Below are 25848 nucleotides of genomic sequence, written 5' to 3'. Positions count from 1 at the left end.
ATATTAGTCGGGAGAGGGAGGGGGGCTGAATAATATAGTACCCCCGAAATATTTTTAATATAAAAAAAACCCTTTATCTGAACCTTCAGCAGGTAGATCCATATTGAGGCCTTCTACCTCCATTTTATCACCATCGGCCCTGCCGTTTCCTCAAACAATCATTTCAGGAAATATGCTATATAGATAATTTGCAGTATTTCTGATCATGCTCATTTTATAGTTGATTTTATGTTAATTTTTGGATGGGTTGCATTTAAAATAATAATAATAATTAAAGTTCTTTTAACTTACGTTGTATCGAGGTAGAATTGGAAACATTTCCAGCCCGAAAATCTCCTGTGTGAAGAATATTCTCACCATTTGGTAACTTGAAGACAAACATGGAAGCACCTGGGCAGCTATAAAGAAAAAAAATTCGTTAATTCGTTCAAGTAACAATCATTAATGGAGATTTATATTATTATCGTAAAATAAGTTAAAAGTAGTTTTAAAAAAAACTGAAATAAGGGAAATCACAAAGATATTAATAATACGTTGAATTGCAGCTAAAGAAATTTTAAGATAGAATTTTGTACACTAAGGTTTTTTTAGTATCGAATTTTTAGACAAATATTTAGGAACAAACTTATCTCTCTGAAATTCATAAAATTTTTTTATCAATTTTTTTTTAAATATAAAATAAGCTTGAGTGGTATCCTATAGAAGTTGAATTAGTTCTTTCTAAGTCGAAACAAATTAATTTCCTACCCTTCTGAACTCAATCATATTCTTTACTTATTTTGATAAAACTAGATGTCTTTACCTTTTGAATGTTGACATCCCTCACACGATGGTATAGAAAATTGTCTTCCTGGCGGTTCTCTTCAATTGTCGTTGCCATTCTCGTGATAACACAGTGAAAGACACCTGTTTGCACCTTCACCGTTGTTGCTTCCTTCACAACTGGCATCAGTGGTCGATTCTGGCTTCTTCTCTTCCTGCGTCTCAGGCATCGAAGGCGTTTCAACTGTCTCCTGAGCAGCTTTCTCCACCTTATTGGGTTCACCACCTTCCTCAACTTGCTGCTTCTGTTGCTCCGGCTTCTGCTCTTGACCTTCCCTTTTCACCTTACTGTCGGATTGAGATTCAAGTACGGCATTACGCATCACCCTAAAATAGAAAAAAAAATCAAAATTTGAAATTACAAAATTAATTATTTTAATAATAATACAGTGGGACCCCAGTACAACGACCACTCGGATGTACTCTTCACACTCATTATTTTCAATGCGCGAGAGTAGTATAACCAAGCAGTCGTTGTACTGGGGTCCCACTGTAATTCAATGAAAAGTCTAAAGTCCTAAATATTTAGTACCAAACTTATCTCACTCTCTATTCAAGAATTCTTTAGAATTTTTTTCTCAACAAATTAACTCAAGAATTCTTTTCTTTCACTTTGAAGATACCTACTCAAAAGTTCTTACAAATAAATTTCAAAAATGAAATTTCTCAAAATAGAAAAATCTTTCACAGAAACTTACGTGAAATCCTCAAAGTTTATCTGCTCTGGAAGCGTCTCTTGTTTGTCTTCCGGGACACTGACTTAATTGGCTGCTTCTCCGGATCAGAAATGACAATCAAGGAGATCCGTTAATTCCTTCTTGTCATCCTCCTTGAGTTCCCGCAGCCCTGCAATGGCATCTTTAATACCACCGCGTTGCTCCTTCCTCTAGATGTCCTGCAACTTTGTCATGCCGAAGTTCTGTTCCGCAAGGTCACATCGAATGTTGACATCCCTCACACGATGGTATAGAAAATTGTCTTCCTGGCGGTTTTCTTCAATTGTCGTTGCCATTCTCGTGATAACACAGTGAAAGACACCTGTTTGCACCTTCACCGTTGTTGCTTCCTTCACAACTGGCATCAGTGGTCGATTCTGGCTTCTTCTCTTATCAGTTTATCTTCCATCACACAATCATCTTATTATATACAAGATAATAAAAGAAAAACATACTTACATTGCCAATTTCCACAAAAAATTGTGATTTTTTTTTGTTTTAATATTTTACGGCCGCGCACATCATATCCATAGGGCCTTCACAGCATCAGCGTTTCACCTTTTTTGCACTTTTTTTCACAAACACTAGCGCCGTGCCGAAATTTTGCGGAAACACCAATTTTGCACATAATTTTTATTTTTCCAAATTTTCTTTCAGGAAAAGGAGACAAACTATATAAATGCATCAAAAAGTCTTATATAAAGGTCAAGAAAATAGAATTTCATCTCTAAAACATAAATTTTTGCATAAAATTGATAAAATCCATAAAACATACTTATTAACATGTCTTATGACACGTTATACGTAAGTCATATGAGATATCTCTAACCTCCGATTGCAAAAATAACAAATTATGTGTATAATAAATTATACAAACACAAAGATTAAAAACTTAATTATTTATAAAAATTGTAATAAAAATGTAGACTCACCACTAATTGCATGTATCACGTCTTTCACTAATTCACTTATTTTAATAGTTTTTTATGTTTTTAAAGTCTTTTTCACAATTTTTGAGGAATTTTTACTCGCGAGAGCTCTTTAGAAGAATCGATTCGTTTCAAAGGTGAAAAAACAATGTTCAATATTTCATGGGTCACTTATAATTTTAGTTTCAAATTTTCTTTTAATATTTCACGAACAAAAATTAATTATAAAATAAAACACCACAAAATCATTTTAAATATAACCACCCTGTCTTTCAATGGGAGGGTTGGTATATATTTATGGCGCCCAACATAATCGAACTAACTGCTTATGAAGAAGAAATTAAAATACAAAAATAAAGTTGCAGGATAATATGGCAGAGGAATCTAGAAAGGAAAGAGTTAACAAAAAAATTAAACTCTTGGAAAAGACATTGAGTTCCACACGAGCCAAAACTTGGGCGGAAAATCCACACCTGAAGAATGAGAAAAGGGACAACAAGGTCCACCATCTCAAGGGTATTCGGTTGGATCTGGAAGGAGGGAACACAGTCAACATCTCGTTCCAAGAACCACAGTGAAACTTCAGGACGAATCCCGATAATTTCCCGGAAAATCTTTATAAAGAAAAGAATTTTCACCGAAAAATCAGACAAAGCTGATCTTCCCGCGGGGGGGGGGGGGGGGGGTTACTAAAGAACCATAATAAAGTCGCAATGGACGCGAGAGGTCTCGTGCTATACAAAGAAAAGCTTACCAAGGATATCAGTAACTACCATTAAGCAGATGGAATTGAAAGAGAATGCAAAACTCTTCCTATCAGATATCATTGCAAAAATAAATTAAAGCGATAGTACCTGAACGATCAATTACATAAAAGGCAAGATCAAGAATCAGGAAGATATTGAGGAAAAAAAAATAAAGAAAATAAATTGTGATTTGAAATAAATTAAAATTTAATAAGAAAGAAAATGAACGTAAATTGGCAGCGCTTAAAAGGCTTAAAGGGTAGATAAGGTGTGAGTGAAGGGGCTGAATTAAACCACACATACGAGCACAAAATGTCAGAAAATATCACCAATAATTAAGGAAAAAATTATAATAAAAAAAAAGAAAGAAAATTGTAAAATATTATTAATTTCTGATGCATTTCCCAGGGAAAAGGCCTATCGATAACATTCGTTTTGACCTTTTCATTCATTCTGGTTATGCAAGAAAAACTAGAGGTTTTGGGGGGAAAACATTTACCACAGAATGCTTTCCATTCGTCCCCAAAAAGGCTCTTAGTAATTTTTAAATTTTATTAAATTGTTCCGCACTTTCGCGGCTAGAGGTTATAGGGAAAAAACTGTCGCTAAATGTTTCCCGTTCATCCCTAGAAAGGTTCTAAATTCAGCAAAAATTTAATTTAAAAGAATTCCGCAAAATTATAAAGATTCGGAATAAAATACAAAACCCATCTCTCTTCTAATAAAAAAAAAGAAAACGCGGAAAAGAAAAAAAAATCTTTCAAAGTGCAAATAAAAGATTTGAAAAAAAAAAATGAAAGTAGCAAAAGCTATTATAAAAAATTAACGGTGAAGAAAAAAAATACTCTGCGAATTCCCGTAATTGACAAAAATTGAGCCAAATAATTTCTGGGAATCGCAGATTTTTCACTGAGGAATGAATAATTCTTCCCGCAAATGAATCACAGGGTAGCTCAGAAAAATAATTTTCTACTAACACAACACAAATTCAGGGTTAAAAAGTTAATCTCTAAAACATAATTTTTTGCATAAAATTGATAAAATCCAGAAAACATACGTAAGACATGACATACAAAAGTCTTATGACACGTTATATGTAGGCATATAAGATATCTCTAACCTCCGATTGCAAAAATTAGCATTTTTTTCGTAAGAAAATAGAAGAAAGAAGGCTCCTCTATAGCCATGTCAATATTTTCATCCTAACTGGGCAAGATTGTTTGAGATGATAAATATCTGCAAAAAGTTTTAAAATTAATCATTTTATACCTAAGTTTTGTTTCAAAGGATTAAAAAAAAGGGTTGCAAAAAAGCTTTTAAAATCACTCGTTATAACCATGAGTTGCAGTAGCATATAAAAATTATATTATGACGAGGTAAATTGTCGCTTCGCTCTAATTTTCCCCACCCCGCTTCGCGGGGATTTGTTGCGCTCAGCGCAAATTTTAGTGAAAAAAAATATGATGGTTTATAAGTAGATTAGAGCCACTTATAAATCCCAAAAGAGTCACTTATAAAATCCCAAAAATTCGCAAAAAATGCATGAACCTTATAATGGGGGCTACCTGAAGGGGGGCTTTGGGGGGAAAATGGATACGGCCACTGGAAACCACCTGATATAAGGAACTGTATAGATACGATTACCTTTCTTTATTATATAGGTAGATGTGCATAAAAAACCAAACCTGAGCCCCCAAACCCGTGTGAGCAAATTCCATTTAAATCTATAATATATGTGATATTAGTCGGGAGAGGGAGGGGGGCTGAATAATATAGTACCCCCGAAATATTTTTAATATAAAAAAAACCCTTTATCTGAACCTTCAGCAGGTAGATCCATATTGAGGCCTTCTACCTCCATTTTATCACCATCGGCCCTGCCGTTTCCTCAAACAATCATTTCAGGAAATATGCTATATAGATAATTTGCAGTATTTCTGATCATGCTCATTTTATAGTTGATTTTATGTTAATTTTTGGATGGGTTGCATTTAAAATAATAATAATAATTAAAGTTCTTTTAACTTACGTTGTATCGAGGTAGAATTGGAAACATTTCCAGCCCGAAAATCTCCTGTGTGAAGAATATTCTCACCATTTGGTAACTTGAAGACAAACATGGAAGCACCTGGGCAGCTATAAAGAAAAAAAATTCGTTAATTCGTTCAAGTAACAATCATTAATGGAGATTTATATTATTATCGTAAAATAAGTTAAAAGTAGTTTTAAAAAAAACTGAAATAAGGGAAATCACAAAGATATTAATAATACGTTGAATTGCAGCTAAAGAAATTTTAAGATAGAATTTTGTACAGTAAGGTTTTTTTAGTATCGAATTTTTAGACAAATATTTAGGAACAAACTTATCTCTCTGAAATTCATAAAATTTTTTTATCAATTTTTTTTTAAATATAAAATAAGCTTGAGTGGTATCCTATAGAAGTTGAATTAGTTCTTTCTAAGTCGAAACAAATTAATTTCCTACCCTTCTGAACTCAATCATATTCTTTACTTATTTTGATAAAACTAGATGTCTTTACCTTTTGAATGTTGACATCCCTCACACGATGGTATAGAAAATTGTCTTCCTGGCGGTTCTCTTCAATTGTCGTTGCCATTCTCGTGATAACACAGTGAAAGACACCTGTTTGCACCTTCACCGTTGTTGCTTCCTTCACAACTGGCATCAGTGGTCGATTCTGGCTTCTTCTCTTCCTGCGTCTCAGGCATCGAAGGCGTTTCAACTGTCTCCTGAGCAGCTTTCTCCACCTTATTGGGTTCACCACCTTCCTCAACTTGCTGCTTCTGTTGCTCCGGCTTCTGCTCTTGACCTTCCCTTTTCACCTTACTGTCGGATTGAGATTCAAGTACGGCATTACGCATCACCCTAAAATAGAAAAAAAAATCAAAATTTGAAATTACAAAATTAATTATTTTAATAATAATACAGTGGGACCCCAGTACAACGACCACTCGGATGTACTCTTCACACTCATTATTTTCAATGCGCGAGAGTAGTATAACCAAGCAGTCGTTGTACTGGGGTCCCACTGTAATTCAATGAAAAGTCTAAAGTCCTAAATATTTAGTACCAAACTTATCTCACTCTCTATTCAAGAATTCTTTAGAATTTTTTTCTCAACAAATTAACTCAAGAATTCTTTTCTTTCACTTTGAAGATACCTACTCAAAAGTTCTTACAAATAAATTTCAAAAATGAAATTTCTCAAAATAGAAAAATCTTTCACAGAAACTTACGTGAATTCCTCAAAGTTTATCTGCTCTGGAAGCGTCTCTTGTTTGTCTTCCGGGACACTGACTTAATTGGCTGCTTCTCCGGATCAGAAATGACAATCAAGGAGATCCGTTAATTCCTTCTTGTCATCCTCCTTGAGTTCCCGCAGCCCTGCAATGGCATCTTTAATACCACCGCGTTGCTCCTTCCTCTAGATGTCCTGCAACTTTGTCATGCCGAAGTTCTGTTCCGCAAGGTCACATCGAATGTTGACATCCCTCACACGATGGTATAGAAAATTGTCTTCCTGGCGGTTTTCTTCAATTGTCGTTGCCATTCTCGTGATAACACAGTGAAAGACACCTGTTTGCACCTTCACCGTTGTTGCTTCCTTCACAACTGGCATCAGTGGTCGATTCTGGCTTCTTCTCTTATCAGTTTATCTTCCATCACACAATCATCTTATTATATACAAGATAATAAAAGAAAAACATACTTACATTGCCAATTTCCACAAAAAATTGTGATTTTTTTTTGTTTTAATATTTTACGGCCGCGCACATCATATCCATAGGGCCTTCACAGCATCAGCGTTTCACCTTTTTTGCACTTTTTTTCACAAACACTAGCGCCGTGCCGAAATTTTGCGGAAACACCAATTTTGCACATAATTTTTATTTTTCCAAATTTTCTTTCAGGAAAAGGAGACAAACTATATAAATGCATCAAAAAGTCTTATATAAAGGTCAAGAAAATAGAATTTCATCTCTAAAACATAAATTTTTGCATAAAATTGATAAAATCCATAAAACATACTTATTAACATGTCTTATGACACGTTATACGTAAGTCATATGAGATATCTCTAACCTCCGATTGCAAAAATAACAAATTATGTGTATAATAAATTATACAAACACAAAGATTAAAAACTTAATTATTTATAAAAATTGTAATAAAAATGTAGACTCACCACTAATTGCATGTATCACGTCTTTCACTAATTCACTTATTTTAATAGTTTTTTATGTTTTTAAAGTCTTTTTCACAATTTTTGAGGAATTTTTACTCGCGAGAGCTCTTTAGAAGAATCGATTCGTTTCAAAGGTGAAAAAACAATGTTCAATATTTCATGGGTCACTTATAATTTTAGTTTCAAATTTTCTTTTAATATTTCACGAACAAAAATTAATTATAAAATAAAACACCACAAAATCATTTTAAATATAACCACCCTGTCTTTCAATGGGAGGGTTGGTATATATTTATGGCGCCCAACATAATCGAACTAACTGCTTATGAAGAAGAAATTAAAATACAAAAATAAAGTTGCAGGATAATATGGCAGAGGAATCTAGAAAGGAAAGAGTTAACAAAAAAATTAAACTCTTGGAAAAGACATTGAGTTCCACACGAGCCAAAACTTGGGCGGAAAATCCACACCTGAAGAATGAGAAAAGGGACAACAAGGTCCACCATCTCAAGGGTATTCGGTTGGATCTGGAAGGAGGGAACACAGTCAACATCTCGTTCCAAGAACCACAGTGAAACTTCAGGACGAATCCCGATAATTTCCCGGAAAATCTTTATAAAGAAAAGAATTTTCACCGAAAAATCAGACAAAGCTGATCTTCCCGCGGGGGGGGGGGGGGTGGTTACTAAAGAACCATAATAAAGTCGCAATGGACGCGAGAGGTCTCGTGCTATACAAAGAAAAGCTTACCAAGGATATCAGTAACTACCATTAAGCAGATGGAATTGAAAGAGAATGCAAAACTCTTCCTATCAGATATCCTTGCAAAAATAAATTAAAGCGATAGTACCTGAACGATCAATTACATAAAAGGCAAGATCAAGAATCAGGAAGATATTGAGGAAAAAAAAATAAAGAAAATAAATTGTGATTTGAAATAAATTAAAATTTAATAAGAAAGAAAATGAACGTAAATTGGCAGCGCTTAAAAGGCTTAAAGGGTAGATAAGGTGTGAGTGAAGGGGCTGAATTAAACCACACATACGAGCACAAAATGTCAGAAAATATCACCAATAATTAAGGAAAAAATTATAATAAAAAAAAAGAAAGAAAATTGTAAAATATTATTAATTTCTGATGCATTTCCCAGGGAAAAGGCCTGTCGATAACATTCGTTTTGACCTTTTCATTCATCCTGGTTATGCAAGAAAAACTAGAGGTTTTGGGGGGAAAACATTTGCCACAGAATGCTTTCCATTCGTCCCCAAAAAGGCTCTTAGTAATTTTTAAATTTTATTAAATTGTTCCGCACTTTCGCGGCTAGAGGTTATAGGGAAAAAACTGTCGCTAAATGTTTCCCGTTCATCCCTAGAAAGGTTCTAAATTCAGCAAAAATTTAATTTAAAAGAATTCCGCAAAATTATAAAGATTCGGAATAAAATACAAAACCCATCTCTCTTCTAATAAAAAAAAAGAAAACGCGGAAAAGAAAAAAAAATCTTTCAAAGTGCAAATAAAAGATTTGAAAAAAAAAATTGAAAGTAGCAAAAGCTATGTATTATAAAAAATTAACAGTGAAGAAAAAAAATACTCTGCGAATTCCCGTAATTGACAAAAATTGAGCCAAATAATTTCTGGGAATCGCAGATTTTTCACTGAGGAATGAATAATTCTTCCCGCAAATGAATCACAGGGTATTTTTCTACTAACACAACACAAATTCAGGGTTAAAAAGTTAATCTCTAAAACATAATTTTTTGCATAAAATTGATAAAATCCAGAAAACATACGTAAGACATGACATACAAAAGTCTTATGACACGTTATATGTAGGCATATAAGATATCTCTAACCTCCGATTGCAAAAATTAGCATTTTTTTCGTAAGAAAATAGAAGAAAGAAGGCTCCTCTAAAGCCATATCAATATTTTCATCCTGACTGAGCAAGATTGTTTGAGATGATAAATATCTGCAAAAAGTTTTAAAATTAATCATTTTATACCTAAGTTTTGTTTCAAAGGATTAAAAAAAAGGGTTGCAAAAAAGCTTTTAAAATCACTCGTTATGACCATGAGTTGCAGTAGCATATAAAAATTATATTATGACGAGGTAAATTGTCGCTTCGCTCTAATTTTCCCCACCCCGCTTCGCGGGGATTTGTTGCACTCAGCGCAAATTTTAATGAAAAAAAATATGATGGTTTATAAGTAGATTAGAGTCACTTATAAATCCCAAAAGAGTCACTTATAAAATCCCAAAAATTCGCAAAAAAAATGCATGAACCTTATAATGGGGGCTACCTGAAGAGGGACTTTGGGGGGAAAATGGATACGGACACTGGAAACCACCTGATATAAGGAACTGTATAGATACGATTACCTTTCTTTATTATATAGGTAATGTGCATAAAAAACCAACCTGAGCCCCCAAACCCGTGTGAGCAAATTCACACGTGTGAGGGGAGGGGGGCTGAATAATACAGTACCCCCGAAATATTTTTAATATAAAAAAAACCCTTTATCTGAACCTTCAGCAGGTAGATCCATATTGAGGCCCTCTACCTCCATTTTATCACCATCGGCCCTGCCGTTTCCACAAACAATCATTTCAGGAAATATGCTATATAGATAATTTGCAGTATTTCTGATCATGCTCATTTTATAGTTGATTTTATGTTAATTTTTGGATGGGTTGCATTTAAAATAATAATAATAATTAAAGTTCTTTTAACTTACGTTGTATCGAGGTAGAATTGGAAACATTTCCAGCCCAAAAATCTCCTGTGTGGAGAATATTCTCACCATTTGGTAACTTGAAGACAAACATGGAAGCACCTGGGCAGCTATAAAGAAAAAAATTCGTTAATTCGTTCAAGTAACAATCATTAATGGAGATTTATATTATTATCGTAAAATAAGTTAAAAGTAGTTTTAAAAAAAAACTGAAATAAGGGAAATCACAAAGATATTAATAATACGTTGAATTGCAGCTAAAGAAATTTTAAGATAGAATTTTGTACACTAAGGTTTTTTTTAGTATCGAATTTTTAGACAAATATTTAGAAACAAACTTATCTCTCTGAAATTCATGAAATTTTTTTTATCAATTTTTTTTTATATAAAACAAGCTTGAGTGGTATCCTATAGAAGTTGAATTAGTTCTTTCTAAGTCGAAACAAATTAATTTCCTACCCTTCTGAACTCAATCATATTCTTTACTTATTTTGATAAAACTAGATGTCTTTACCTTTTGAATGTTGACATCCCTCACACGATGGTATAGAAAATTGTCTTCCTGGAGGTTCTCTTCACACCTGTTTGCACCTTCACCGTTGTTGCTTCCTTCACAACTGGCATCAGGTGGTCGATTCTGGCTTCTTCTTTTCCTGCGTCTCAGGCATCGAAGGCGTTTCAACTGTCTCCTGAGCAGCTTTCTCCACCTTATTGGGTTCACCACCTTCCTCAACTTGCTGCTTCTGTTGCTCCGGCTTCTGCTCTTGACCTTCCCTTTTCACCTTACTGTCGGATTGAGATTCACGTACAGCATTACGCGTCACCCTAAAATAGGAAGGAAATCAAATTTTTCATTACAAAACTAATAAACAAGGTATACCAACTAATTATTTATTTAAAAATAAATAAAATAATTCAATGAAAAGTCCTAAATATTTAGTAACAAACTTCTCTCACTCTCTATTCAAGAATTCTTTAAAGAGAAAAAGATCTTTCTTTTTCAACAAATTAACTCAAGAGTTCTGTTCTTTCACTTTGAATTTCTTGAAGTTCTCAAAAGCTCTTAAGAATTAATTTCTAAAATAAATTCTTTTCTAAAAAAATCTTTCACTGAAACTTACGTGAAATCCTCAAAGTTTATCTGCTCTGGAAGCGTCTCTTTTTTGTCTTCCGGGACACTGACCATTAGCTGGCTGCTTCTCCGGATCAAAATGACAATCAAGGAGATCCGTTAACTCCTTTTCATCATCCTCCTTGAGTTTCCGCTGCCCTGCAATGGCATCTTTAATAGCAACTTTGTCATGTCGAAGTTCTGTTCCGCCAGGACACGACAAATGTTGACATCCCTCACAAGATAGTATAGAAAATTGTCTTGAAGTAATCGACAACAATTTTCCTTAATTTTTTTGCTCTGGCCACCCAATTCCTGGAGGTTCTCCTCAATTGGCTTTGCCATTCTCGTGATAACACAGTGGAAGACAACTGTTTGCATCTTCACCGTTGTTTAGAAGAGCAAATCTCCGTAGCGTTGACATACTCATCCTCAGGCTACAGTTTGATTCGGAATACCTACATCCTGAGGCATTCAACGACACGCTAGGCATGCCAAGTAGTACATATTTTGGATGGATTACAGCTAGTTGCTTTGCATACTCGTTTAGAGCAATGAAATACGTTCCCCTTCCGAGGCTCTGCCTGTAACTTTTGTAGTCATTACTGAGAGGGTTTTGTTGGCAACTGGAACACTGAAAGCAACTGCTACGCTGGTATTTATTCAGTTTAGCCTCCATAGATGGGATATTCTCGTCGCAGTTGTAGCAAAAATGGAAACTGACTTGGTGGCAAAAAAAAATTACATCTCATTGCCAAACAGTGACAGCAGAGGAATAATAATATCACAACTTATAAAATAACAATTATTATTATTATTATTATATGTAAGATGGGTAAGAGGTATAATAATTTTACAAGCATACACACTGCACGGTTTCTGTCCAGAAAGTGAGCCAATTTTTACTGTTTATGTTTCCGGGCGATGAAAAAGTTCACACCTTTCTAAAATTAAAGAGTGAAAAATGCTATATTAAGTACCCCATACTCAAGGGTTTAGAATAAAAAATTAAAAGAAAATAGCAAGGATTCTAAATTTTTTAAGGGCTAAGAATCGGTATGTATAATTCAACCAATTCACTCAAAATATTTCGCCAATAGATAACAAAAAAAACTTGATCTTTTAATATAATAACAGTTTTATGGGGAAACTGAGTTGTTGATCACACTTGGTAATAATTTTTCTCTTACTTATATCAAATATGGTACTTCGTGAGGCCTTATATTTTTTAAGTGATTTATCTGATAATAAAATCGTCAGCATTCAGGTCATTAGGGCATCAATAAAAAAGTCTATGTGTGGCGTTTTGCAATGACACTAGCTATGCTAATAAAGCAAAGGACAAAGAGCACGAGCCCGGTGGTAATGTAGATAGAAGTTACCAGCCAGAAGGCAAATAAATAGAGAGACTTATTGCAAAATTCTCCTTTTGTTGGATCATAGTTCGGTTCATACTCTTTATATACCCAGTAGGATCCGATGATGAACCAGCCTAAAATGAAGCAATTTAAAAGCATTTGTGTGGACGACTGTCGCATCTCCTCCTCTACCTGCTGTTCACGACTCCGTACACGAGTCGAAAGGTGTAGCAATTGCTTTATGACCCCGAAACCCCCTACAAAGTATGAAACGATTGTTGTTAACATTGGTGTGATATAATACTGCATTTTTCTTTTTAATACAACTCACCTCCAACGAGAAGGTACACAGGAATGTATTCGCCTTGGGGGCAGTCATATAGATAAATGGAGCCAAAAATTATCATACATATTGGTACAAGTTGTTGCTCCAAGAATTACCGTAAATCCAACTAGAAAGGAACAAAATAATTAAGAACTATTACACTTATTAGTTTATGTGTCACCACTCACGGGTTCCTAATAAAAGAATGACGATATTTTTGAGAAAATCCAAAAATCCCTTTGATGATCTGTGTACTTCACGAACACGGCCATAAAGAGAATCGTACGAAGGCGGGGGTGCTGCAAAAAAAAAATACTGAATTTGTACATTTTCTCTAACGCCTCCACGGACATAACACATACCATCGGGATCAATTGCCTCCTCATATGTCGGGGGATCACCTAAATTGTAGTTACTGTGAACAGTTGTTGACGGTAGAACTTGGGTGTTGTCACTATTTGCAGAATTTGTGATGGATGCCTGATAAGACGGTAAATCAGAATGCCCTGTTTGTGTCTACAAAATATAATAAACATTCCTTCTAAATTATTAACCTAGATAGGACAGATGAAATGTCTTACCTGCTGAGCGTAAATTTCATTGTAGCGAGTTGTTGGTAAAGTAGCCATCGCTATTAATTTAAATCAACTAGAAAGATACAAAAAAACAAAGCATTTTTGATGAAAACATCCTTGTCAGTTGTCATGCAATCAGTGCCGTCGGTTACAAACATTATGACATTTTAAACAGAAAAAAATCATAATAATTTTTCACGATAAATACCCTCTGCTTGAGTGTAAAAGACTCTAATTCCGATCGCATCCTTACACGTTTAGATTCCTTTTTTACAGTAATTTTTCCTTACTCTTCTTATTTTTTCACTTCTTTAACAAATATGATTTTTAATTAAATCAGAATAGATATTTCTAGCGAATATTTTACGAGTTTTTAATAGTTTTTACAGGTTTATTAGAAATTTTCTTTATTGTTTACACGCCAACTAAAAACATATACATAATGTGACAATCCAGCGTCGTAGATTTTTTTTCCGAAAATATTGTTTGGTTATTTTCGAATTTCGAAGAATTTTTCGAAAAAATTCCTAAATAAAAAAAAAATGGAAAAACATTTTACAAATAAGACAAATAAATCTTAAGGCATATTTCTTTTCAATAAAATGTAGTAAATAATATAAAAAATTAAAAAATGCCTTTTTTTATGATTTTATATATTTAATATTTTCTAAATTTTATTCAAAAGAAATATGCCTTAAGCAAGGGGATGGTTTAACCTCATTTTCAGTGAAGAAAAGTCACTTTTTGTTGAACAAAATGTATGAGGAATTCTCGAATCTCGCTCAATCTCGACCGATTCCCGAGAAACACTTTAACTTTTTTTTATATTAATAATGTTATTTCGATAATGAGATAGGGATCAATCGAAAGCTAATTAAATGTACTTTCGATTGCAAGTGGAATTGTGCAAACTGATCCCTTATTTTGATCGGAAGAATCTGCTGCCTCACTAAAAGTACTGATTTCTCGGGGTTGGGCATCCCCCTGGCCTTAAGACTTATTTGTCCTATTCGTCTTATTTGTAAAATGTTTTTCCATTTTTTTTATTTAGGAATTTTTTTCGAAAAATTCTTCGAAATTCGAAAATAACCAAACAATATTTTCGGAAAAAAAATCTACGACACTGGAATGTCACATTATGTATATGTTTTTAGTTGGCGTGTAAACAATAAAGAAAATTTCTAATAAAACTGTAAAAACTATTAAAAACTCGTAAAATATTCGCTAGAAATATCTATTCTGATTTAAAGATCATTATTTGTTAAAGAAGTGAAAAAATAAGAAGAGTAAAGAAAAATTACTGTGAAAAAAGGAATCTAAACGTGTAAGGATGCGATCGGAATTAGAGTCTTTTACACTCAAGCAGAGGGTATTTCTCGTGAAAAATTATTATCAATACACAGGGGATTATCTTTGTGTAAAGACAAAGTATGAGGATAACTATAAGGATAGCAATGAATATCCTCCATTCTCATATGATATACTCATTGAGATAATTAATCTTTTTGAGCGAACCGGAAGTGTACTCAAGGCAACCGAAGGGGCATATGGAGTATATATGAATTTATTTTTTCACCTAAAGATTTTCCTTTATATTATGTGTTATTTTTTTTTATATTCAGGGTACTGGACAAGTCATTGAACAAATTTATGTCAGAGATTTTGTCAAGGAAGAAGATCCTGTGGTTCTCCCTCAAGAAGTTCCGATACCATCAACATCCACAGCCCGAGTAGGTGAAGGAGATGTAACAGATGATCAAGAGGAATCTATGATGTGGGATCAGGCTGAATTTCCATCTGGTAGTAGTTCCGATCAGGATGAAAATATTGCAGAGAAGCACGTTTGTGATCAGTGTAATGTGTCATTCAAAAACCTCGAGGACTGGAACGGTCATCAAATGAAAAAGCACAATATTATCCCCGACATTTCGAAATCTTCAAAAACTGAGCATAAGGTAAGAAATATATTCATAATTTTATATTTTACGCGTGAAGCTTTCATAAAAACATAACAGCACATATTTCCGTCGTGATTCCTTTCTTCATTAATAATCAGCGTCGTTTATAATTTTGATTTGGGATCATAAAATCAAAATTAATATAGGTGCAAAGTAATGAAAAATTAAAAAATTTATTTTACTGTGAAGAAGTGAAAAGAATAATGTGATGTGACGCGTATGAGTAGATTTTTTTTAAATTGATATTTATTTATCCTTCTTAAAAGTATATCTGGAATTATTATAAATATCATTCTCACAGAAACTCGAAACTGCTTTCCATAAGAAAAATGATCCCCTAAAGACGAAACGAAAGAAACATAAAGTGCTTCCATACAATCTTGAAAGGTTTAGCAAAAAGATGAGTGCGGGCAAGGGACATGACACTGATATTGAATCTTTGAGGGTGGATAGCTCCACAAGATTAGCAGGAATTGTAACACGTAAGTTCTCATTCGAGATAATAATATTCTGGATAAAAAATCTAATGTACTTTTTTTTATTTTATGAGACAGTAGATCCATCCTACGACAGGATCTTCAATTCAATTTCCTGGAAACTCGATCGATTGCTTAGCATGCAAAAGGACGATTTTGATAAAAGCTTTACGCATTTTTTGGAAGAATCTGCTGGAAATTCGTCTGAATTGAAACTTAAATTTCCCATTAAAACAAAAGAAGATTTACATGAATTTAATAGTAATCTCAGAGATGAGCAATACAAGATGGCTGCGATAAAGGAACTGAGCAAAATTAATGGATATACAGGCACAAGTGATGGTACAAAATGTGCCTACAAACTAGTTGATTATGTCTTATCGAGAGACCTTCTTACACACTATTCATGGACCGGAGCATCGCGTTCTGGTACAAAGGAAGCCTTCAATCAATTCTCCCACTTTGTAGATTTGTTTTACAGTGTCATTAGAATGGCGGACAGTACCTATGCAAAGGTAGACGCTGAGAATTTCTTTAGTCAAAGAATTCTTAAATACAGTACAATGAGACTTCAAAGAAGCAAGGAAATTACTTCTGATGATATAGCAGAATCTAGTGCTTATGATTCAAATATACTTTAACTTTATGCTCTTTTATGTTGTTTGAAAAAAAAAGATCTGTGGAATAAAAATATCTTATAGAAAAAAATCTTCCATATTTCACATCTTGAAGTGATTGTCTATAAAACAATTTATTGACAATTATTTGAATACGGCGCTAACTTTTTTTTTTATCACAATCGATCATTTTCACAGAAAACATGTATATGGTCATTGAACAAAAGTGATCCCCTTAAGTATGCAGATCCTAAGAACCCCTTAAACACGACTGGATTACATAAAATGAAAATGGAAGACGTAAAAAATATTTCGATTGCTGAGCAACCATCAAGCATAACTCATGATCATATGGAAAGGGTATTCAGTAGTACTTTCAAGCGTAAGTTAAAGTTCTTTTCGAAATGAGACTTGCGTTATTTGCAACAATAAATTATATAAATTGCTTCTTTTTTTTTTTAGTTGATCCTACGTATGATAAGGTATTAAAAGAAATAACAAAAAAAATTGATAAGCTTTTAAGGATACAAAAAAACACATTACCGAAATTTTCCTTACTTGACGAGGAAACTGAAAAGCTCTCAGTGAAATTTGAACAAATATTTCCTATTGCTACTAAAGATGATTTAAATCAGTTTAATTGTAAGCTTAAAGATGAAGAATATAGGATGAATGCTAAAAAAGAGCTTTGTAAGATAAATGGATGCAATGGGACGAGCGATGGCACAAAATGTGCATATAGATTAGTGGACTACATCTTCACACGTGACCTACTTACTCTGTATTCTTGGACCGGCGCTTCACGTACGGGAACAAAAGAACCATTCAAAAATAATACACATTTTCTTGATCTCTTTTACACCGTAATAAGAATGGCAGACAATAGCTACGCAAAGGTGGATGCCTACAATTTCTTTAAGAACAAGGTACTGAAATACAGTATAGCTAGGTTACAGATGAAAAATGAAAATTCAAGCCAGAACAACAAAGATGAAAATAGTTAAGAAAAAATCCTATTAAACACTTAAAATATTAAGAAAAGTTCATTGTATAGGGGAACGTGGCCCAATTCCGACCTCCTTCGATCTTTATCAATCCACTATTACATAAAATTGAAAAAAAAAAATTTAAATGTAGAAAGTTATGTGAGTAAAAAGCATTAAATGGGCTGGTACCAAATAATGGTAGGGGAGAGCGGGGTTAAAAAAGTCACTTCAGGGTTTAGAAAAAGCTCAAAATACCATATTTCCCAAACAGATAAAGCGAAATGTATAGCTCAATTCTTTAGGAAATTTACTGCCCTACAACTCTTTCTCAGACCATTTTGTTCTATCTAGCTAGGAAATATGATATTTTAGGCTTTTCCTAAACCCTTAAGTGACTTTATTAGCCCCGCCCTCCCCTACCTTTAAGAATATTGCTTTTAATTTTATACAATTTTTTCTCATTCTGCACGGACCTTTGAAGGTCGGATTTGGGCCACGTTCCCCTATGTTTAAAAAAAATGTTAGTTTGTGTTAACAATGTAAACGAATGCAGAATTGTGAAAATAAACTTAAATTTTTAAATAGAAAAATGAGGAGACGGGGGCAAAGTGGCGTGGAAAAACTATTAAATAATATTAACAATCTCCTCTGTATATGATGTGTGAAAATAAATCTGAATTTTCCTATTGAAATCTAAATGAAGTTTTCTTCATTAGCAAAATATATGCAGTACCTATACAACTTATAGAAACAACATTGTAAAGTTTATTAGCGATATTTTCTTGTATGTTCCCATATTATTTACAGAAACTCCGGACGCTTTCACCAGGAACAGACACTACGCAAAGAAGAAAAAGAGATTTACCTAACTTGCCCAAATTACCCATTTTAAAAAATAAAAAAAGATCTTCAACAAATGTGGACAGTCTAGGGATAGGTTCCATCTCTACGTGCACTACAAATATCCATGAAAATTCAGAAAGGAGAATCAAACGTAAGTTTTTACTGAATTTTGCCCAAAAGACAAACTATAAATTCTATATGTACCTACTATATTTCATTCCTTTTCGATATTATTTTTCAGTTGACCCTTCATACGACAAGGTTTTCAAAGAAATTACAAAGAAACTTGACAAGTTACTTAGGCTACAACAGTGTGGAATCCATGAAAAGGTCATGACCCCTTCTGAAGGAACAATTGATGTGGATTATGGATTTCCTTTTTCAACAAAAGTAGAATTTAAGGAATTTGAGAATAAGCTCAAAGACGAAGAGTTTAAAATGAGTGTCATAAAGGAACTTTGCAAAATTAATGGGTATTCAGGGACAAGTAACGGCACAAAATGTGCATATAGACTTGTTGATCATATCTTCAGTCGTACCCTATTTACACTTTACTCGTGGTCTGGAGTCTCACACACTGGCACAAAAGAAAACTTTAGCAGCCATACAAATTTTCTTGATATGTTTCTCAAAGTTATTCGAATGGCGGATGCTACCTTTTCACAGGTTGACATTCACAATTTCTTCAGAAACAAGGTTTTAAAGCACAGCGTTTCAAGAGCAGAGGTAAAAAACATTTCATTTCGATAATAATTTGTATATAAATCTTGTTATCTGCCAGAGAACCTGTTTATATAAGAATTATACAGCATTTTAAAATTATGGAAATAAATTTTTTATACAGGGTGCTTTTAAGTTTATTTTAAGAATAACTTTGTGCCTGAATTGTAAATAAAATTAACTTGCAATTAACTTTGCCTAAAATTTCTGGATACTAAAAATGACTACCATTTTACCCCTAAATAGGTATGCGGGTTATCTCACAAAAATACTTCTAAGCTAGTTTTAAATTTTTTATTTATAATGTGAAAGAAAAGCTTGTAATTCTCTGAAATAAATTTAAAACAAATAAATAAGGCATAAATACCGAATACATGTTGTGTATGTATGTAATGGAATTGATTAGAATGTGTTGATTCATAATATTACATTTTTTAACCTATCGAACAAGACTACTGTATTTTTTTTTTAATTCAGCTCAGAAATGTTTTCCAATTAATAAAAAAATTAATATTTTATTAACGAAAATACTAATACTCTATTACGACAAATTTTTCGGTTGATCATTTTTTTTCAGTTTGTTGTAACATTCAAAAGCCAGCTTAATAGGTAATCATAATAACAAACATATTCTCTAAAATACTTAATCGGATGCGAAATTATCTAATCCGTCATTAGACTTTTTTTATTATTAGGGGAGGGCGGGGCTAATAAAGTCACTTAAGGGTTTGGAAAAGCCTAAAATATCATATTTCCCTACCTTCTATATAATAAAGAAAGGTCTGTTTGTATTATTATTATATTGACTGTTATTAAACAAATAAATTGTAATTTATGTTTTATAACTGACTGAGTTCTTTTGAATAAAAGTATGGACAAGAGACTCTTTTTTTGATTCCAAAATCTGCGCCCGTATTATGTAACTCTCCAAGTGCTGGGTGGCTGAACAGTTCTTATGAGCCTCCCAGCACTCGGAGAGTTATATAATACGGGCTCTGGACCTGTAGTATTGTGATTTGTGTTTAATTATTACAGCTGTATCAGCTGTAGTTTACCATTCCGATAAATATATAAAAAAAAGTACAGGGGTATAATCAGATCTTTTCTCAAAATTCGTCAATATTATAAAGTTTTTCGTCTTCTAGGATATTCTTATAAAATTTCGATTTTTTTTTAAATTTCTAATTCTAGTTTTTGAAAGAAAATTTCAATTCCAGGGCTTTTTGAAGATCTATCTAACTTTTTTTCAGGAACAACGAATACTTTGTTTTTCTATTATAAAAACGACAATGGAATGATTTAAAAACACCCTGCCAAAATTTTACAACATTTGAGTGTTGTTAAGAAAAAAAAAAAAAAAACGAATCGACCTCAATGTCTATAAAATATTAAGTTTTCTCTGTGAGATTAAACAACCAGTGGATAGAATTTCAGTATGAAAGTTTCCAGACATTTTTCTGTAGGGGAATTTGGAATTCTGTGGCCCAATTTGGACATTTTAGTGTTTTAATTTAAATCCACAGAACCGATAACATTTCAATTTATGACTTTTTAGGTTTCCCTCTCTCTACAATTTAGAAGAGGTGTTTCAGTCGTTTTAGTAAAAAACTTAAATTATTGAGTTGTCCCATAAAGATTTGTATTTTTCTCATATAATATCATTGAAATTTATTTAAAGAATGTAATTTGTTAATCAGTAGGTAAGAACGTAAGAATATAAACTTAAAAAATACATTTTATTATATCATAGAATTTTTATTTCTCTTTTTCAGGAGGTTCACTTACAAAATGAGATTACATTTATTCACATTTTGTTATTCTTAAAAAATATCTTAATACGACGGTTTTGATATCAAAGAGAATATGCTTTTTTTAAAATTAAAGTGTGTATAAGATTCGAAATTTATATATTTTCATTTTTTTTGCTAAATTGGAGGGATTAATTAAGTGAGAATAATCAAAAAAGATAAAATTTTGATGAATTTTCCGCATCGAATTATATCCGAATTTTGAAGATGAACAAATGGTGGAGTCCATTTTCGTGTCACTCTATCATTTTAAATAGGGCACACGAAAATATCATACCAAATATCTGAGAAAAGAAATGAAATATATTTATGTATAAACATAAGATCATTTGTAATATTATGGTAAAGTAGGTAGGTTAGTGTTTCATTGAGGAGCATCTTAATAATTTATATTCTCACCATGAGAATTGCTACACCAATTCCAGCTCCACCAACAATCGCTGCGTGATCTTGAATGAATGTTGCTGTGACATTGTAGCAACCCTTGTTATAGATATTAGCCGGTGTTGGTGACTCAACACATGGTTTTCTCTGCCCCCCGAATGTCTCTTGGCAGCAAGATTCAGGAATGCGACCGTGAAGTGTCCAGTCGCGATAGAATTCTACGCCGCAACAACGAAGACGACGTTGAGTGTGGTCCCATGCATCTGTTACAGTTTTCCGGTTGCCGTAAAGCCGGAGTGAAGAGTGCATTTCCTGCCGCATTGTTTGCACTACCTTTTCGCGGAAGACGTATCCCAAAATGCCACCAATGAGCATTGTCACAAAGATGAGGAAGAGTATAATGAAGTACTGTCGAAAAAGATTCACATTAATTTATATTTATTTTGATCTTCTCGATATTTTCTCACAATTTTGAGTCATCGCTCAATTGTTGGATTCTCATATGGTTATCAGAACGGAAATCATAATCCAATATCTCATTTTTCAGCACATTAGTCACATCAATTACCTAAGGTAAGTAGTAGTATTACACTACGGTAGCATCAGTACCACAAGTACTGATGTTAAAGAGGATTTTTTGTTTATATAAGACAGATTAGCTATGTACCACAAGTTCATTCATGTAATTAGTTCTGAGACGTTTTAAATTACTTGGACTGGACTTGAATTTAAGTTTTTAATTGTAATCGCTACCTAATCAAGAGCAAGATTCAGATTCATTAAATTTATATATATAGTCTTTTGTTTTTTTATTTCATTTATTTTTACTGAAATAATGCCCAATTAATTTAAAATATTTAAGAAAAATATATAGGTACTTAATACAACCAGATAAAAAAAATTTTGACCTGAAAGATTTAGATTTAGTTATACTATTCCTTTATTGAAATAACACTATGTATATAAGTTATACTCTTTGTATTAAAATTACTTTAATTTTGCAATGTGTAGCTTGTATTATATTAATTAATTAAATTAATCATTGAGTGAATGGAGTAGTAATAATAAGAAAATAAGATGCGAAAAACAGGGCCAGGGTCAATGTGTTAAAAATACAAACAACCACGTGTCGATCAAGTTGATCTCCATTTTTTAATGTGAGGTCTTACCAATTGACACTCATTTCGAAAAAAAAGCACATAAGTTTCTACCATCATTTTCCACAATTCTTTTTTGTTTTTTACTTACTGTGAGTAGCATACACTTGACTTCCTTGGCGGCACCCATGCAGCCAAAGAACGAAAGAATGCAGGTGATTCCAGCTGTTATAACAAGAACCCATACAGCGCCGGTAAATAAATTTGTGCCAAAAAGTTCACTGGCAAAATTTTGGTCAATCAATGTCCAGAGTCCCAAACCGAAAACTATGGCACCTCCCAACTAAGAAAATCGAATATTAATGAAATAATTGTTGAATTAGGTGTTCGAATGCCTAATTTAGGAATAAATACTTTCCTATATTTTTTACTATTATATTATGTGTTATATCTTATTATATTTGTAAAACGCATTATATCTTTTGTATACTTACAAATATGAGAAAATTGACACCGAACATGCTATATTTCATGCACTGTCCACAACTATCCATCCTCCCGCCAGACCCCATTTTATTGCTTTTGTTCTGGATACAGAAAATGTATTTATCAATCTTAAGAAACATTTTTTCAAAGTTGTAGAACAGGAAATTTTCTATAAAAATGGTTTATAGAGAAAAAAATATTCCATTTGGGGTACTACCTTAGAAGGCTATTCAGATCTCTTTGAGTTAGTTCCCAAAGAGGTAACCAAATTTAATTTTTAAATTATCATAGGGCATTATCATAGACTCAAGAAAAGCGTGGTAATTTCCCGGAAAGCGCTGGGAAATATATGTTTTTTCACATTTTATGTCAAATCGGGTGCCAACTTCTTTAATTTTTTTAATTTCTAGTTATTCTAGAAAATTCCTTTCTGTGTCATATGAAAGCTATTTAAATGCCTAACAATATATATGTATTTAAACCATTTTCCTACGGTGGAAAACTCGCGAGATCTGTTCTTGGTGCTGTAGGATAAATCCTTCCGATTGCGTCAGCCAAGGGACGGTAAGTCAACCCAAACGCATTCTTTCAATTTTATGGGCCAGATAGTCTTCTTTGCATAATTGACCATGCTCTTCCCTACAAAAGGGAGAACATGCTGTGTTCACTCATAATTTTATGTCAAAGCATCTATATAGTGCATAGAGCTTTAGGTGTGATGAGTTCTAAATTTATTAACTTTTGTTTACAATTTTGTGGGAAAAATTGTATTCATGTGTGTTACTTTTGCATGAAACTAAAAGACGCATTACAAAAATTCTCATTTATTATAATTGGAATTTTCCAAAGAAAACTAAAAAAAAATGAAAACAACTCAATTTACATATAGTCAAGGAGCTCTTAAAAAATTACAAATACGAGAGTTTCTGGTAACTTTGATCGTGCTGACGCCTGAAGAAAAAAAGATGGTTGAACGTATATACATACACTACACACTCCTTCCATTTTGAACACTGCTGCCTAAATATTTTGTTCATGGCCAAAAAAAATGAGTAATCGTCGGATGCATGTTTCAGAAAATTCTGTCCACATTTCTTTTTGTTTTCTTTTATCATTAAATAAAACACTATGTACAGGATATGGAGGTGATCTTATGTTCAATAAAAAATCCAATCGTTTGTATTTTTAGATTTCCCTTGTACATTATTTACTAAAAAGTCTTTTACGATCGCGGTTGAATTTATAAAGTGAGTGCGCGTCAACGCCTTTATAATTTAACTCTGGTGGAAACAAAACCAGTTTCAAAAGTTCGCGATGAGCAAAAAAAGTTTTTTTTTTTTTTTTGAATCACATTTGTTTGAGCCGAAAAAAAGGATTTTTTAAAATGAAAATAGAGAACCGAATATTTTATTGTTAAATTTTGTCTTGAATTAACACACAATTTGCGCTAGCTTTTGTATAAGAAACGTTTGTAATGATTTTGGATGAATAAAATTGAAATGTGTACCACTTCTTTGGACACCGTGGCATTTTACTTACACTTTCTTTTTTTTTTCTCAATAACGATACAATACTAAAATCACCTTTTTAATTTAAGAGGTTGAAGGAAAAATAATTTTTGTGTATGTAAAATAAAACAAATGGTGGAAAACGCAAAATATTCTTTTTTCACACACTGTATAAAAAATCAAGAGTCTGGAGAAACCGTGTGGAACGAACGTTACAAACAAACTAAAGGCGTCTGCTTTGGACACAAGTTTGGTGGGCTTGAACGTGTGTTGGTCAAAGTAAAAGCCGCTTGAAAAAAAACTCAACAATTTTATAATGTTTCTGATATACGACAAACACACGTAAATACAGTAATGAATTATACATAATACAATCTTAAAATTTGTTAATGTGTGTAAAGAATTTATTGGGCAAGAAATATGCAGGAAAGAGGGGAAATAGATGGCATCATAAAACTAGTTTTCGTGTTTCAGTCTCCAAATGTTCAGAAATTTCATACACGACTGAAAAAAAAAGTATGTATTGAATTTTCAAAGATAAATCGAGATTTTTCTTGTATTCTTAGACCCATTAAGATTAAATTTGTATTAGAAAGCTAATAAATTAAATTTTATGTAAAAAAAATATATTAGAAAACAATAATTTAAAAAAAATATAGGTACTACCAAATTGGCAATAACAAGCACTATAGTACCTTATACGAAATAAATCTTGATGCAATATTTAAAGAATATGCGAAATATGCCTTCGAGGAAGCAAAAGATGATCAAGATTGAAACTGATCCTATATCTACTCAGGTTTGATAAATAGCGGAGGGTCAGATTATTTAGATTATTATTCACCCTTCCCATATACATATGCGACTTCTAGATATATCTATATAGTTTCTTTCTTATTTATTATCTGATAAAACTCATATTTTATACAACTTTTAATATTTATATCTTTCGCAGAAATTTTTGCTTTTAACTCATTCACGCCCGCATCTAAAATGCTAGACCTATTTTTTATTAATTATTTATCATTTTCAAACTCATTGGTCTGATTATAAACGAACATCAAGCGTTACAAAATGCTGATATACTATTATGGCTCCCAATATACCTCGAAAGGATCTAAGAATGGTTTGAATCAGGGGGTAGACAAAGCCCTTTTTTACCCGAACACAGCAAATAATGGCGGACGGTTTGCAGAGAAATTAAAGGAAGAAAATGACGTCACTTTATTTCCAAAAAGTGCATCAAAATTTTTCAAATCAGTTTTAGTGCATTAATCTTCGTGAGACACCCCTCAAAAGCTATCAATCAATAGAATATTAAATTATCTATCCAGTGGTGGTGGATTTTTTCAGATTGAAGCATTTTCCTAGGTGTCTCAGCGAGTGAGCAGTGAATTCCTATGGAAATAGAGTCTTTGTCTACCCCCTGGTTTGAATAGGATT

The 25848-nt window shown here is 32.8% G+C and overlaps 3 protein-coding genes and 1 long non-coding RNA gene across 13 annotated transcripts; 1 reads left to right on the top strand and 3 right to left on the bottom strand.

Annotated features, from left to right (window-relative positions):
- Positions 1-235: 235 nt before the first annotated feature.
- Positions 236-6122, bottom strand: LOC129796604 (uncharacterized). Its single transcript, XR_008751235.1, has 4 exons — positions 5754-6122; positions 1521-5349; positions 803-1149; positions 236-398 (listed from the first exon to the last, which is right to left on the bottom strand). It is a non-coding gene; the product is annotated as an uncharacterized LOC129796604 (long non-coding RNA).
- Positions 6123-12055: 5933 nt separating this feature from the next.
- On the bottom strand, positions 12056-14336 carry LOC129796595 (transmembrane protein 272-like). The gene is given in 8 exon segments (XM_055838675.1): positions 12056-12879; positions 12954-13045; positions 13047-13074; positions 13136-13246; positions 13310-13463; positions 13529-13595; positions 13731-14049; positions 14239-14336. Coding segments are annotated over 6 exon segments (756 nt in total). The 5' UTR covers positions 13577-13595; positions 13731-14049; positions 14239-14336; the 3' UTR covers positions 12056-12556.
- A 221-nt stretch (positions 14337-14557) lies between these two features.
- LOC129796589 (uncharacterized) lies at positions 14558-19495 on the top strand. 7 transcript variants are annotated; one of them, XM_055838658.1, is made up of 6 exons: positions 14558-15074; positions 15145-15477; positions 16772-16955; positions 17036-17055; positions 18367-18553; positions 18644-19495. In XM_055838658.1, exons 1-6 carry the CDS (start codon positions 14853-14855, stop codon positions 19150-19152), a joined length of 1455 nt encoding a protein of 484 aa, XP_055694633.1. In that variant the 5' UTR covers positions 14558-14852; the 3' UTR covers positions 19153-19495. The 7 variants fall into 7 exon arrangements, with proteins under 7 accessions (XP_055694633.1, XP_055694639.1, XP_055694640.1 ...); XM_055838664.1 differs by lacking the exons at positions 18367-18553; positions 18644-19495 and adding an exon at positions 18145-18318 and having other exon boundaries at positions 17036-17499; XM_055838665.1 differs by lacking the exons at positions 18367-18553; positions 18644-19495 and adding an exon at positions 18145-18311.
- A 1361-nt stretch (positions 19496-20856) lies between these two features.
- LOC129796596 (tetraspanin-9) lies at positions 20857-24641 on the bottom strand. 4 transcript variants are annotated; one of them, XM_055838678.1, is made up of 6 exons: positions 24437-24641; positions 23391-23536; positions 22906-22998; positions 22563-22754; positions 21330-21722; positions 20857-21214 (listed from the first exon to the last, which is right to left on the bottom strand). In XM_055838678.1, the coding sequence occupies exons 3-6, from the start codon at positions 22981-22983 to the stop codon at positions 21167-21169; spliced, it is 711 nt and encodes a 236-aa protein (XP_055694653.1). In that variant the 5' UTR covers positions 22984-22998; positions 23391-23536; positions 24437-24641; the 3' UTR covers positions 20857-21166. The 4 variants fall into 4 exon arrangements, with proteins under 4 accessions (XP_055694653.1, XP_055694652.1, XP_055694654.1 ...); XM_055838677.1 differs by lacking the exon at positions 23391-23536; XM_055838679.1 differs by lacking the exon at positions 23391-23536 and having other exon boundaries at positions 24481-24641.
- Between the last annotated feature and the right edge of the window lie 1207 nt (positions 24642-25848).

This window comes from Lutzomyia longipalpis, chromosome 4 (assembly GCF_024334085.1).
Source record: "Lutzomyia longipalpis isolate SR_M1_2022 chromosome 4, ASM2433408v1".
Taxonomy (NCBI): Eukaryota; Metazoa; Arthropoda; class Insecta; order Diptera; family Psychodidae; genus Lutzomyia; species Lutzomyia longipalpis.
This window is presented reverse-complemented; position numbering and strand designations above follow the sequence as displayed.

Excerpts from the sequence above, each read along its gene's own strand:
- LOC129796589 (XM_055838658.1), top strand. The coding sequence starts at position 14,853 with ATGCGATCGGAATTAGAGTCTTTTACACTCAAGCAGAGGGTATTTCTC. Across the intron at positions 15,478-16,771 it reads CTTCAAAAACTGAGCATAAG|AAAACATGTATATGGTCATT; the intron begins GTAAGAAATATA and ends TCATTTTCACAG. Across the intron at positions 16,956-17,035 it reads ATTCAGTAGTACTTTCAAGC|TTGATCCTACGTATGATAAG; the intron begins GTAAGTTAAAGT and ends TTTTTTTTTTAG.
- LOC129796596 (XM_055838676.1), bottom strand. Across the intron at positions 22,755-22,905 it reads GTGTCAATTTTCTCATATTT|TTGGGAGGTGCCATAGTTTT; the intron begins GTAAGTATACAA and ends CGATTTTCTTAG. Across the intron at positions 21,723-22,562 it reads TCAAGTGTATGCTACTCACA|TACTTCATTATACTCTTCCT; the intron begins GTAAGTAAAAAA and ends CTTTTTCGACAG.